The 15,285-nt window shown below is 40.9% G+C and overlaps 1 protein-coding gene across 9 annotated transcripts in view; it reads right to left on the minus strand.

Moving 5' to 3' along the window:
• Nucleotides 1-15,285, minus strand: part of GK (glycerol kinase) — a 238,951-nt gene that overhangs the window by 191,793 nt on the left and 31,873 nt on the right. For 5 of the 9 annotated variants that reach the window (XM_070750605.1, XM_070750603.1, XM_070750606.1 and 2 more), the window contains exon 2: nucleotides 1,239-1,289. The exons of the other annotated variants lie outside the window; for them this stretch is intronic. In XM_070750605.1, the coding sequence (XP_070606706.1) occupies nucleotides 1,239-1,289 (51 nt within the window). The remainder of the gene's footprint in view (nucleotides 1-1,238; nucleotides 1,290-15,285) is intronic. 9 annotated transcript variants of the gene reach the window in all.

The following is a 15,285-nucleotide window of genomic DNA, read 5'->3' on the forward strand; positions in this document are numbered from 1 at the left end:
GTTCCTTCAATATACCAGGGTGATTCGACACAAAATGTAACCCTTCCCTGGTACAGAGCTGAAGGGATTGGATACTGTAGCCTAGAGGATAATTCTCTGCCTTACAAGGCAAAGGTTGCAGGTTCAAGTCCCAGTGGGTATGGCTAGCTGATGAGGCCAAAATAAGGCCGAAATAGATCTATCCTAGTCTCCCTTAATTTTCAAATTCAGCTTAAACATGTGACATATATATATATATATATATATATATATATATATATATATATATATACACACACACATACATACATACATACATACATATATATATATATATATATATATATATATATATATATATATAAATTAAACATTTTTTTTATTCAACGAAGTATAAATCCTCTCCCAGATTTTGTAAAATTCGGATTCTTCTTGATTATTTAACCGCCTCGTCATCATGTCCATCTCAGCACATACAATAATTTCCTTAATTGCCTCTTCTTCTTTAGGGGTTTCCGTTTCTTTCCATCTTTGTGCAAAAACAATCCTGGCAGCTACTAAAATATGAGTTATTAAATAGTAATTTTTTAAAAAAAATTATAATGTGTAATACCTAGTAGAAAAAATTCTGGGGTTTTCCTAATTTCTTGTGAAGTGATTTTTCTAATCCATCTTTCTACTTTGTTCCAATAGAGTTTGACTTTTTGGCAAGTCCACCATTGATGATAGTAAGAGCCAATTTCTTTTTTACAATTTGGGGATGTATTTGGGAACATTTTTGAAAGTCTATTAGGGGGTAGATGCCATCTGTAAAATCTGATTCTCTTTAAAGGAAAATGATTTCATTATTTTCCAGTTATATGTCCAAACTCTTTCCCATGTATCTAAATCTATTTCTTTTTCAAAATTTCTGCACCAACTAATCATATTGTCTTTTAAAATCAAACCAACTGTTTTAGAACTAATCAGATATTAATAATAATAATAATAATAATAATAATAATAATAATAATAATTTATTAGATTTGTATGCCGCCCCTCTCTGAAGTCTCCCGATCAGTTTTCCTTGATTTTTAATTAGTAATTTCCCTAAAACATTATTCTCTTTTCTTAATATATACATTCTTGCATCTTTTTGATATCTAGACTGAATCTGGGCATATTGACACCAATCCATTATTACTCCAGCTTCCTGTAATTCTTGTCAGTTTTCAATTTCATTTGTTCATCTAATAAATCCTTATATTTCCATAACTTACCTTCTTGTAATAAATTGGGGTGGCATATTGCTTTGATTGGAGAAATCCATTCTGGAATTGTTAAAAAGTGGTCTTTTTTAATGTCAATCCATACTTCCAGTAATGACTTTCTAACTATATGTCTCTTAAAATATGAATGAATCTTATACTTATCATACCATACAAAGGCATGTCATCCTAACATTAAATCATGTCCCTCCAGATTCAATAATCTTCTATTTTCCAAGGTTAGCCATTCCTTAATCCATGATAAGGCCGTGGCTTGGAAATATAATTTCCAGTTTGGTAGGTTAAGCCCACCTCTCTCTTTTACATCTTCTAATGCACTTAGTTTTATTCTCGCTTTTTTCCCTTGCCATATAAATTTTTAAATAATCTTTGTTAATTCTTTAAAAAAAATTCCCTCGGGTTAATTGGAATTACCTGGAATAAAAATAATATTTTGGGGAGGATATTCATCTTGATTGTCAAAATTCTTCCAAGTAGGGATAATTGTAAATTATTCCATATTTCTAAATCCTTTTTAATTTGATCTAAAAGTTTTGTATAATTATCATTTTTTAAAGACAAGGATTTAGCAGTAATCCAAATACCAAGATACTTTACTTTCTTTGTTATTTTCATATTTGTCAAGTTTTCCAATTGTTTTATCTGTGATTCTGTCATATTTTTAGTTAACAATTGCGTCTTACATTTATTAATTTTCAAGCCTGCCACATTCCCAAATTCTTCTGTTTGATCTATTAAATTTGGTATTGAATTCAGGGGGTTTTCTGTAATAAATACAACATCATCGGCATATGCCTGGACTTTACAAGATTCTTTTTTGATCTCTAATCCTCTAATATTCTTATTTGCTCTTATTTTTATTAGCAAAGTTTCCAACGTTAAAATAAATAAGAGAGGTGAGAGGGGATAACCCTGTCTAGCCCCTCTTTGTATCTCTAACCTTTCCGTTTGATCATTGTTTAATATAATTTTGGCTGTTTGATTCGAATATATAGCATCTATTAAGTTTATAAATTTAGTGCCAAATTTTATTTTGTTTAATTGTAATTTCATATAAGTCCAATCGACATTATCAAAAGCTTTCTTTGCGTCCAGAAATACCAGTGCCATTTGTTTTTCTGGGTGATGTTCATAAAATTCCAATGTATTAATAATTGTCCTCAGATTGTTTTTTATTTGTCTGCCTGGCAAAAATCCATTCTGATCTTCATGAATTATTTCATTTAATATTTTTTTTAGTCTAAATGCATAAATAGAAACAAATATTTTATAAACTACATTTAATAAAGATATTGGTCTATAATTTTGTATTTTATCCTTCTCTGTTCCTGGCTTATGTATTAACGTTATTAGGGCTTCCGACCATGTTCTAGGAATTTTACTATCTGTGATAATCTTATTAAAAATCTCTAACATATTCAAAGTAAGTACATTACTATCTAATTTATAAAATTCAGCAGGAACAGCAACTGGGCCTGTAGCTTTATTATTTTTTTGATTTTTCAAAGTTTGTTGTAATTCTGCCATAGTAAATGGAGCATTAAGCCTTTTTTGTTGTTCATCTGATAGTAGTGGTAAGTCTATGGAATTTAAGAATTCAGAAATATTTTCTTCTTTTATTTCTTCTTTTTGATATAAATTTCTCCTTTACTATCTTCCAATTTCTTTATCATTTTAGATTCTCTATGTTTTCTCAATTTAAAAGCTAACCATCGTCCTGGTTTATTTGCATGTTCAAAATATTCCTGTTTTGCTCTTTTAATTTTTTCAGCTATTTGTTCTTTTTCAATCAAATTTATTTTATGTTTTAACAAATCCATTTTCCTTTTTACCTTATTATCTTGTGGGTCACTTTGTAGTACTGTTTCTAAATCTTTTAATTCTTGCTCTAATTGTTATTGTTTCTTTTTTAAAAAAATTTTTACAGTATAAGAAATCGTTAAACCCCGAATATAGGCCTTGACTGTATCCCATAAATTTTGTGGGGTGTTTCAGAATTTTTATTAATTCTAAAAAAAAATTCTAATTCTCTTTCCATCCATTTTGCATATTGAGAATCTTGTAAAATATTTCTGTTCATTTGCCATTTAATTTGTTTCTTATTTCCTTTCCAAAAAATTACTAACAGATGATCTGCCCAGCTATTTGTTTCTATCTCAATATCTTTAATATATTCAGAAGTATGTGCAGAAGCCCAAGCCATGTCTATCCTTGTCCAAATTTTGAGTATAAAAGGTATACTGTTTAGTTAATGGATGTCGCTCATGCCATATATCTTTCAATAATAATTCTGAGCTCATTTTCCAAAATGTCGTTGGCAAAATTGTTTTCTTTTTCTTATCTTTCTTTTTGCCAGAATGATCCATTAAGCTATTAGGAATTGCATTAAAATCGCCCACTATAATCATATTCTCAATAGCCAATTCATTTATTTTATCATGTAATTTTTTATAAAATTCTTTTTGGTTTCATTCAGTGCATAGATGGATACAATGACGAGAGGTTCAAATTCTAATTTCAGTTGTATAATTAAAATTCTAGCGTCCTGGTCACTATATAATTGTTTGGTATGTATTGTTTCATCTATATACATTGCAATGCCTCTTTTTTTCTGATCAGCTAAGCTAGTAAAATTTTTCCCTAGTTTCGGATTACATAATAGTTTTCTGTTGGATTTTTTAATATGCACTTCTTGCAGTATAATTATTTGCGCTTTGTTTTTTGAGTTTGGCAAATATTTGATTTCTTTTTCTTGGATTATTTAATCCATTCATGTTGACAGCCAACATAACTATTTATAACATTTCAGCCAACATAACTATTTATAACATTTCTTGGTATCTTTGTGTTCTTGCAATCTACTGCTTAAGATCAATTCTTGTTGTATTTGTGGTTGCTTTCATCTAGCACCTAAGGATTCCTCCTTCTCCTGGCAAGTTGCCCCCAGCTCATCTCCTCTTTCTTGGATAACTTCCTTGCGCGGTTGATCAGATTTATTCAGGCCACTTTCTTCAAAAAAGTCCCTGGCGTCGTCAACATTCTCAATCTTTACTCTCGCTCCTTGCCAGTACAGTGAGAGACCTTCTGGAATAAGCCAGCGGAAGATTATATTTTCTTTAAAATTCTGGTCAAAAAGTAATACTCCCTCCTACTTTCCCTAACTCTCCTTGGAACCTGTTTTAAGATTATAATTTCTTTCCCTTTGAGTCCAAACTTTGATTTCTTGTCCATTTTAAAATATCATCTCTTATAGTCTTTCTTACAAATTTTATATGGACCTCCCTCGGTAAATTACGTTTTCTGGTAAAACTTGTCTGTACTCTATAAAGTTCATCAATTTCTTTTATCAGTTCCTGAGGGTCAACATGTAGGATCTCTCCTATTATCTCAGCCATTTTTGAACCTAAGTCCTCATCCTTTTCTGCTATGATATTTTGAAATCTCAATCCATACGAAGCGCACTGTAATTCCAAATGAGTTATTGCCTTATTGAATCTCTGTTAATTGTACTGCTGCACTCTTCAAATTCTTCCATTTTCTGCTCTACTTTCTCCATTTTGCCTTCTACTGTCTTAATCCTTTGATCATCCTCTTTTAAAGTTTGTTGTATATCTTCGATTTTTACTTCCATTTCTTTCATTCTTTCCTTTATTTCTCCCATGTCAACTTTTAAATCTCCCATTTCAGCTTTCAAATCTTCATGTTGCTGTCTTGCTTCTTTTCTATTGGTATCAATAGAGATCTGTATTTTCTGAATAAAATCTTGTATAACAGACAGTGAATTTTGAATAGTTTGGAGAGAAGGTTGTGGTAATGCTTTTTCCTTCTCCTTCTCTTTTGCTAGCATACTTGTTATCGTCTTTTGTTGAGATGGAGTTGGAGATTCTTGTGAAGCCAAAGATGGAGTCGAAGTCTGTTTTTTAGAAGTTTTTATAATAGTAGATATATTCGACATCTTAAATGAATTTCTGGACTTCCTTTGGCCTATAGTAAAATTAAAACGTTTCCAAAATGACATCCACTTGGTGACTTAAAAGCTATAAAATTCAATTATTGTTTAATTTATAAATGAAGACTTACTATTTAATACCTGGTGTCAGGAAAAAACCTCTAGAGATCTCAAAAGGAAAATAAAAACCACCAGAGCTCTTATTAAAACAAAAATTTATTCATTAAAACAAAAAGCAAGATAAGCCATATATATGGGATCGCAAAATAACAGTTTTGCGATAACTTAGCCACAAATACAATGATATATATATAGCATTGAATATAACAGCATCCGCCCTCCTCTCACTATCCGTATACATCATCCTTGTTTACTTCCTTTCCTGATGGTTTTCTGGCCCGTAACAGACTTTGTCAGCATACTGTTTCGCAATAAACATGTTTTTTCCCATCTTGTGCAACTTCCTAACTAGCTACCGTGTTTCCCCAATAGTAAGACCCCCCCGATTGTAAGACATATGGGGGGTTTCAGGGGGGTCGGCTAATATAAGCCATACCCCGAAAGTAAGACATATGTCTTACTTTCGGGGAAACACGGGGGTATTGCGGGGGGGGGGGCGATGACATTGCTTCCAAGCTCCCCACGCGCCCCTCGCCTTCGCTCGCCGCGGTGCCACCACCTCTTCCCCTGCCGAGGCTCAGCTGCAAGCGGCCAGCGAGGCCGATCGGCTCCGAGGCGAGTGGCTGGAGCTGTGCCCTCCTTCACCAGCCTCCTTTCCGGCAGCTCCCCGCGCGCCCCTCGCCTTCGCTCGCCGCGGCGCCACCGCCTCTTCCCTTGCCGAGGCTCAGGTGCAAGCGGCCAGCGAGGCCGATCGGCTCCGAGGCGAGCGGCCGGAGCTGCGCCCTCCTTCACCAGCCTCCTTTCCGGCAGCTCCCTGCGCGCCCCCTCGCCTTCGCTCGCCGTGGCGCCACCGCCTCTTCCCCTGCCGAGGCTCAGCTGCAAGTGGCCAGCGAGGCCGATCGGCTCCGAGGCGAGCGGCCGGAGCTGCGCCCTCCTTCGCCCGCCTCCTTTCCGCTCGCCTCGGAGCCGATCGGCCTCGCTGGCCGCTTGCAGCTGAGCCTTGGCAGGGGAAGAGGCGGTGGCGCCGCGGCGAGCGAAGGCGAGGGGCGCGCAGGGAGCTGCCGGAAAGGAGGCTGGTGAAGGAGGGCGCAGCTCCGGCCGCTCGCCTCGGAGCCGATCGGCCTCGCTGGCCGCTTGCAGCTGAGCCTCGGCAGGGGAAGAGGCGGTGGCACCGCGGCAAGCGAAGGCGAGGGGCGCGCAGGGAGCTGCCGGAAAGGAGGCGGGCGAAGGAGGGCACAGCGGCGGCCGCTCACCCTTTTTGACTGCCCATCCACCCCTTGGCCTGCCTTTAGCCAGCCAGCCGAGCGTCCGTGTCGTCGCGGAATTGGCCTCCCCTGCCGAGAAACATTGCCGGGAGCGGCGAGGGGATGCTCCCCGCAACCCGCCGAACGTCGAGGTCTCTCCCTGCCCCGTGCACCAGGTGAAGGGGGTGGCCCACATCACATCACGCGGGGAAGAAGAATTGGGGGCTCCCTGCAAGATGAGCAGCCAGAATCAGCACAGCCGAAAGGTGAGTGGCGCGGTCAGGCGCCCTCCTTCGCCCGCCTCCTTTCCGGCAGCTCCCCGCGCCCGAAGACGAGCCGGCCCCGGTGCCCGGGACAATGTAAGACATACCCCCAAAGTAAGACACAGTGGGGCTTTTGGGGGTAAAAAGATAGTAAGACACTGCCTTACTATCGGGGAAACACGGTAGGAGTGCCAAGGTTTAAAAGTTCACTTCTCCTTCTAGAATACATCTATAACATAAGAGTTTCAGGTCCTACCTTCTATATGATTTTCTCACAATCCCCCCTATCCTTTTATCGGACTGTTGATCCAACAGTCAGATCTCCTGCATCATAATACGAACCTCCCTAGTAGAGGGAAGGTCGTTAACAACCCCTATCTTCTTCTTCCCTTTACAGGTATTTTTCCATAGAGCTTTCCAACAGCTTACACAACAAGGTATGCATTTAATACAGATACATGTAACTAAACATAATACTATAATCACAATAATCCCCACAAACAGACTTCTCAGCCATTTGAAGTCAGGTAACCAGGAGGTTAATGTATTCCATATATCAGTAAATGCTGCATTTTCTGTAATATATCTCAAATGCGTAGTAATATTATGTAAATGCTTTAGTTTAGCTTCTATAAACTTTTTTTTATCATCTATATCAAAACAGCATAATCCCTCAAATTCTTCACAGCCATGACCTAGTCTTAACAAAATATAATCTATGGCTACTCTATTTTGCAACACTGATTTTCTTACCTCACCCATTTCATCAGCTAAAGCAGCTATAACAGATGATGTTTCATTTATACTCTTTGCCAGGGCACATACCAGATGTCCCATCTGCTGATGATTATATTGATTGGCAAACCAGGGAAACATACTAATCAATCCTGCTTCCACTTTTGATAATATCACCACCTCATCACTACACCCGGCATCATATATTTCGGTAACATCTCTCTTTCCTCTATATATATTCTCATGATCCGGATTGAATAATACAGGTGAAACCGGCCATTGCACTGGCCATGGAACTGGGATATTATCAGGGGGTATATGTCCATGAGGTGTATGTATTTCCCCCTCCCCCTCCTGCACATGTTCCTGGTTTGCGTCTCTATCAGTGATTTCTCCCTCTTCTGGCAAAACACGATTACCATTATATATTGTAGCATTCATCATTTCATAGTAAAACTGTGTTTCCTGATTAATCTCTTTAATATGTGCTATCCCCATCATTGTGGTCAATCGTCCTATGGTACACGGACCCCCTACTGCATTAGCTGGGATAAACGAATAAGCCAATAGACCACAGAACAGGAACCATCCTTTGGGAAGATATAGACACATAGAAACATATAAGTCTGACGGCAGAAAAAGACCTCCTGGTCCATCTAGTCTGCCCTTATACTATTTTCTGTATTTTATCTTAGGATGGATATGTGTTTATCCCAGGCATGTTTAAATTCAGTTACTGTGGATTTATCTACCACGTCTGCTGGAAGTTTGTTCCAAGGATCTACTACTCTTTCAGTAAAATAATATTTTCTCATGTTGCTTTTGATCTTTACCCCAACTAACTTCAGATTGTGTCCCCTTGTTCTTGTGTTCACTTTCCTATTAAAAACACTTCCCTCCTGGACCTTATTTAACCCTTTAATATATTTAAATGTTTCGATCATGTCCCCCCTTTTCCTTCTGTCCTCCAGACTATACAGATTGAGTTCATTAAGTCTTTCTTGATACGATAAGTCTTGATTCATTAAGTCTTTCTTGATATAATACCTGTCCCAAAGCTTCCACCTCCTCTCTCTCTTTACATGGGAACACATTTTCTGTCAGGACTGCTGTATATGTCACTTTCTCTATTTTCTTCTCTGGGTGCCTATATATTACATAATCATATGCAGGTAATATATTCTTTACTTCTATCACCAATTTTCTTCTGGTTAGTCCATTTAGTGGGTCTAATAGGGTTCCCAAACAATGTTATCACCTTAGCCAATTTGTAATTATTTGGTTTCATAATAATCTTCACTTCATCGAATATAAATTTCCCCGGTATTGGCACCCCAACAAAACAGGTAGCAATTATATCTGACTCAGTTGTTTCCCCATTCACACAGAAGGAAGTACTATTTAAAGCTACTTTCATTAATTCCAGGAACACATTTTCATCTTTCCTCTCTGTTTCCCTCACATCTCTCTTCTTCCTTTGTATGCCATTCATTACATATCCAATCGTACACCTACCCTTCCAAGTATATGGTAATTTCCGTAGAGCTATATTGCCACAAATAAATACCAACTTGGAAGGGTTCTTAATCTCATGATATGGTATGAGTAAGCCTTCTTCTATTATACGAAATTTCCGATATGAGGGATTATAATTCCCATAATATTCATGACATTGTGTATATATATGTTCCATTTTGTATGCTACTTCCTTCCATCCCCTATCAACATCATATGTGCGGTTGCATCGAGGGTATTTTCCCAAATTCATTCCATCACCGTAAGTAGACCTTATACAAACTCCGGCATCAACTTCCTCATCATGTTCAACCAACGTAACAGCAGTTATTTGGGCATATTGCTCCTCAGATTCAGCATGGAAACAAAGCTGGTGCCATGTAACAGGGTAACTAGGCAAAACAGTCTCTGATCCCATACCCACCTGTAGGTGCAATATTATGTCCCACAAAAGGAGCATCAGAGTTTGTTCTTTACCCATACTGCTAATCTAATGTGAACTGCCCCCCCACTTTGGAGTAAAAACAATATGTAATGTTATGCTTTACACACGGTTCTCCTGGTCTCGGGGACTTACATCCACAGACATCCACAGCATGGATTTCAGCCACTCAGTGATATCTTCCCTTAATATGACTATTATAATCATATACAGAGCAACCACACTCAACCAAATACACAGTTCCACCTCCCAAAAATCCATTTAACCCAAGTCCAAAGGAAAATTTATTCAGTCTCTTTCTTTGTCCTGTTTAAGTCGATCCATCCAGCAATTGGAATACTGTTTAAATCAATCCATCCAGCAATTGCTCTTAAGTGTCCGGTAAAGGAATTGGTCCTTTAATCCTGGAATAATGGACCCAACCTCGTTCTTTAGTTCGGATAGCTGTCTCTGTAGTTAGCAAAACTTCGAACGGTCCTTCCCAAATAGATTGCAGTTTTCTCTCCTTCAAGGCTTTAACCAGGACCCAATCACCACTCCTTATATCATGCACATGAAAGTCAAGCAGAGGGGTCTGCGCCAACAATCCTCTAGACCTTAAATGAGAAAAACACTGCGACAATCCTCGAATATATTGCCGTAAGAACACATCTTTTAATTCTATTCTAGGCCTTCCTACACTTCCTGTATATGATATACCAAACATCATTTCATATTTGGATATGCCTATATCCTTTCTTGGACTTGTACGTATACGTAATACAGTGATCCCTCGAGTTTCGCGATCTCGATCTTCAAGAAACGCTATATCGCGATTTTAAAAAAAATTAATTAAAAAAAAAAACCACTTCCGGGTTTGGCTTCAGGAGTCAGCTGGGAAGCGGCGCGGCTGTTTTAAAAGGTCGCAGCCAGCCTGGGGGGCTTCCCAGCACCCCCCCGAACCCCCAACCTGGGTTCGGGGGGTGCTGGGAAGCCCCCCAGGCCGGCTGCGACCTTTTAAAACAGCCGCGCCGCTTCCCAGCTGACTCCTGAAGCTAAACGCCAAAGGCGAACTTCCGCGTTTGGCTTCAGGACTCAGCTGGGAAGCGGCGCGGCTGTTTTAAAAGGTCACAGCCGGCCTGGGGGGCTTCCCAGCACCCCCCGAACCCCCAACCTGGGTCTTCCCGGCAGCCCACGCAAAGGGGAAACCCCGGCTCCTCGCTGATGCCCGCCGCTCGCCCGCCCGCCAGCAAGAGGGGGAAGACCCAGGGAAGGTTCCTTCGGTCGCCCAGCAGCTGATCTGCTCGGTAGCGCAGCAGCAGCGAGGAGCCGAATCGGGGTTTCCCCTTTGCGTGGGCGGCGGGGAACGCAAACTCCACCATCTATGCATGCGCAGCCATAGAAAAAAGGGCGCGCATGCGCAGATGGTGTTTTTACTTCCGCAACCCTACATCGCGAAAAATCGATTATCGCGAGGGGTCTTGGAACGGAACCCTCACGATAATAGAGGGATCACTGTAGTGCTAATGGCAAACATTTCATCCATGGCAGTTTTAACTCCAACATCAATTTCTTTAACGTGGTTTTTATCGTCTGGTTTTTTCTTTCTACCTTTCCAGCCGAAGATGCATTATAAGCCAGATGATATTCCGAGGTAATACCTAAACCATGCATTACCTGTTTCACTACCTGGGCTGTGAAATGTGTGCCTATATCACTATCAATAGATTCAACTAAACCATACCGTGGTATTATTTGTTCTAAAAGTATTTTCACAGTCATCTGTGCATTAGCGCGTGCACAAGGAAAAGCCTCCACCCAACCAGTCAAATGATCTACTATAATAAGTAGATACTTCAATGTTCCCACTGGTGGCATTTCAGTATAATCCACTTGAATTCTCTGGAAGGGCCATATAGCTAAAGCTCGACCACCCCTATCCTGTTGTCGGCTAATCTTTTTATTTATCCTAATACAATGAATACATTTTCGTATTATCTGCATAGCTATTACATACATGCCCCTGCAAACATATCTGTTTTTTATAAAGTCTACCAATGCCTGAGTTCCCCAGTGGGATCCTTCATGTACTCTCTCCAGGATAGTCCTCATGGTTGGTTTGTTTACTAACTGTAGACCAATACTCGTATACCATTTCCCATCTATTTCCTTTACCCCCTCCTTTCTCATCTCATCCTTTTCTTCATCCGTAAATAATGGAGCAACATCCCATTCTACAACTGGTATTAAAGCCATTACTGACACCTCCACCTCCCCTTTTGCTGCTTTCTTAGCTGCTTCATCTGCCAGTCTGTTCCCCATTATCTCCTTTGAAGCCCCCTTTCTATGGGCCTCAACATGCATTACAGCTAACTGTGTAGGACCATCTGCCTCCCCTAACACAGCTTTTATGAGTTCCAACATTTGTCCAAACAAATTAGGGCTTTCTGAAAACCCCTGTGGTAACACACACCACCTGAATTGCTGAGTCCTATTAGTTTCTGGATCTGTCCACTCAAAAGCAAAAATATCCCGTGATTCCTCAGCCAATGGACATGTCCAAAATGCATCTTTTAAATCAATAACACTAAAATATTTATGAGCATTCGGAATGCGACTCAAAAGGGTATACGGATTTGGTACTATAATATGCCTAATAGCAATTAATTTATTAACCTTCCTCAAATCCTCCACTAAACGATAAGAGCCATCGGGTTTTCTGACAGGTAAGATAGGGGAATTAAATTGAGACATAGCTGGTTCAATCAAACCATCCCGTAACAATGCCTCTATTACTGGTTTTAATCCTTTCCTTCCTTCTATGGGAATTCTATATTGTTTCTCTTGCATTGGTTGTACTCCTTCCTTTAAATTCACAACTAAGGGAGCAATCTGCAGTATTCCTCTATTTCCGGGTGCTTCCCAGACCATCGGGTCTATTTTCCTTTCCTGTCCTTTTGTTAACATCCTCATATCACAGACCCGTGTTGTCAAAGTCAATTCACAACCCAATAAAGATAAAGCATCTCCACCCAACAGATTTGACCTGGCTTCTGGTACTATAATCACATCTAACACTATGACCCTATCTTTATACTGTATTTTTACATTCCTTACTAATGGTACTTCGAATATAATCCCTTGCACCCCCTTAATTCTCCTAGTCTCCATGCCTTTATCCACCCCCTTCGGCACTTCACAAAGCGAAGTTTTTACTGCACCAGTATCTATTAAAAAAATCTGGTCTTCTTTCTCTGGTCCCACTAAAAGATTTATCAAGGGTTCAGTGTGGGACCTTACCTCAAACCCCTGAGTCTGTCAGTCATCCCTCATTAAGGAGTATAACCTCTGATTCCTCCTCTGATCCCTAGCCTTCTGGGGACAATTCCTCACCATATGACCTTCTCTGCCACAAGCGAAGCACTGTTTACTTTCTGCACCTAGGGGCCTTTTCCATGAAGACCCCACTCCCATCCTTCTATTGGGACCTGGTATTATCGTTCCTCTACCTCTCCCGAACTCCTTTCTTTCACTTGTTTTCTCAGCTTTCAGAACTGACGCCATTAGCTGTGCCTTCTGTCTACTCCTAGTCTCTTCCCTATTCACATAAACCTTCTGAGCAGCCTTCAATAATTTAGTAATGTCAGCACTAGCCCAGTCTTCCAATTTCTGGATCTTTTTTTGTATATCTGGCCAGGAATTTGTCACAAACTGCATTTTAAGGAAAGCTTCATATTCGGCACTGCTGGGCGTAAGCCCAGAAAATTTGTTTAAGCTGTTTTTAATCCTATCAAGGAAATCATGAGGGGTCTCATCCTTATATTGCCCTACCTCAAAGGCTTTCTTTACATTAGTCCCTTGTGGCACTGCAGTTTTCACCCCTTCTATTATAATTTTCTTTAAATCCTCCAACTGTCTTCTACCTTCCTGAGTATTTACATCCCATTCTGGATCTGCTAAAGGAAACTTCACTTCTGCAATTACAGGATTTATGACTCCTATCTGGGACCTGGTCAAATAATTCATAGCAGCAGTCCAGATCTGAACCCTCTCTTCTGTGGTGAACAAATAACTCAAGATATACTGCAGTTCTGCAAATGTATACACATTAGGACCTAAAAACAAGTTTAATGAGTCTGCAGTTCCAATGGGGTCACTATTCAAATTAGGCATTACCATTTTATAATTACGTAAATCTGAGGAGGTTAACGGGACGTTAACAAAGGTAGTAATAACGCCCCCTACAGCATTTAATCCTCCCGGGACCTCTCTTAAGGGCAGAACCCTAGCCTTTGACCTAGTGACCCTCTGGGAAGGGGATGGCAATATAACAGGCTTAACATCACCCCTTTCTGGAGATCCAGCTATTGCTGCCTGTCCAGCAGCTTGCCCATAATCAGGGGGGGGGGGAGAAGATGGGCAGAGGGGATACTCTAAGGCAGTGGTCCCCAACCTTTTTTCCACCAGGGACCAGTTTCAGCAAGACAATTTTTCTATGGCCCGGTGGGGGCGGAAAGGGGGTTTAGCTTATCGTTCCATTGTCTCTCTCCCCCCCCCTTTTAATTTTGCGGGGGAGTTGAGGTGACAGAGGGAGGAAGGGTAGGAGGGGGCGGTTTCCTGTCTCTTTCCCCTCCTGTTCACTCGGGACCGCCGTTTGCCTTTCAGCAGTTCCAGAGGACATCCCCCCCCCGTTCCGGCTGGGGTTGCAGCAAGGAATCCCAGAGCAGGGGGAGGTGCCTCCACGGACACAGTCACCTTCCTTTGCGATCGCTGCCTGCTTGGAGCGCCCACCACTGCCAGGTCTGGTAATTTTCTTGCAGCAAGGAATCCTTCCAAAAGAAAATTACCAGAGCTGGTGGTGGGGGTTTCATGGTCACACACACACCCCTGGCTTCGCTCCCACCCAGGACCCCGGGAATAGGGTGGGGGAGCCTAGCAAAAAAAGAGCTGCACAATGCCAAAGCCTTTTCGTTTGAGCTGCAGGCAGAGCGAGGGCTTTGCAAGGGCTTTGCAAGGAGGAAATAGACCACTTTCGACGAGAGAAGAAAGACAGGAAAGGAAGAAAGCAAGCAAGCAAAGGTTTTCTCAGCCCGAGGCAAGTGAACGTGAGGGGAAAGAGACAGGAAACAGCTTGGCACTCGCCGGCTCCACAGCAGCTGCTGACTCCGCGGACCGGTGCAACATGCCTTGCGGCCCGGTACTGGTCCGCGGACCGGCGGTTGGGGACCCCTGCTCTAAGGGATCCCACCCCTTCTTATCTTCTTCCTTTTCATAAAGGATCGGAACCCCTCTGCCCCCTCTAGTAAGGGGGCTCTCCCAAATAACAAAATTCCAGGGGGATACATACATTATTTGATCAATGAGCCCTTTTGCTTCCAGGACCTTCCTCAATGCTGTAATCCAATATTTATATGAATCCCCATACTTATTCCACCTATAATTTGGTTTAATCAATATATGCTTTGGCCATTCCCTGGTACAATATGTTATCATAAGTACTTTAGACAAATCCTTGGTATAAGGGGACAGCCAAGCCTCATCCCACTGTGCCAGCAATTCTCCCAATGGGGATATTGAGGAGATAGTGGGAACCTCAGCAACGCTCCCAAAACGCTGACACATAGCTGAAAGTCTTGACCCCATCTTACAGTTTATACCACAAGACCCCTTCACAGCATATGCAACAGCTAAACAACACTTTGATGCATCAAAGCTATACAGACACAAGAAATGAACCCAAAAAAGAACAACGGTCATTCCTTCCGTATCACATACACACACACCACACTTC

Source organism: Erythrolamprus reginae, chromosome 4 (assembly GCF_031021105.1).
Source record: "Erythrolamprus reginae isolate rEryReg1 chromosome 4, rEryReg1.hap1, whole genome shotgun sequence".
NCBI lineage: Eukaryota > Metazoa > Chordata > Lepidosauria > Squamata > Dipsadidae > Erythrolamprus > Erythrolamprus reginae.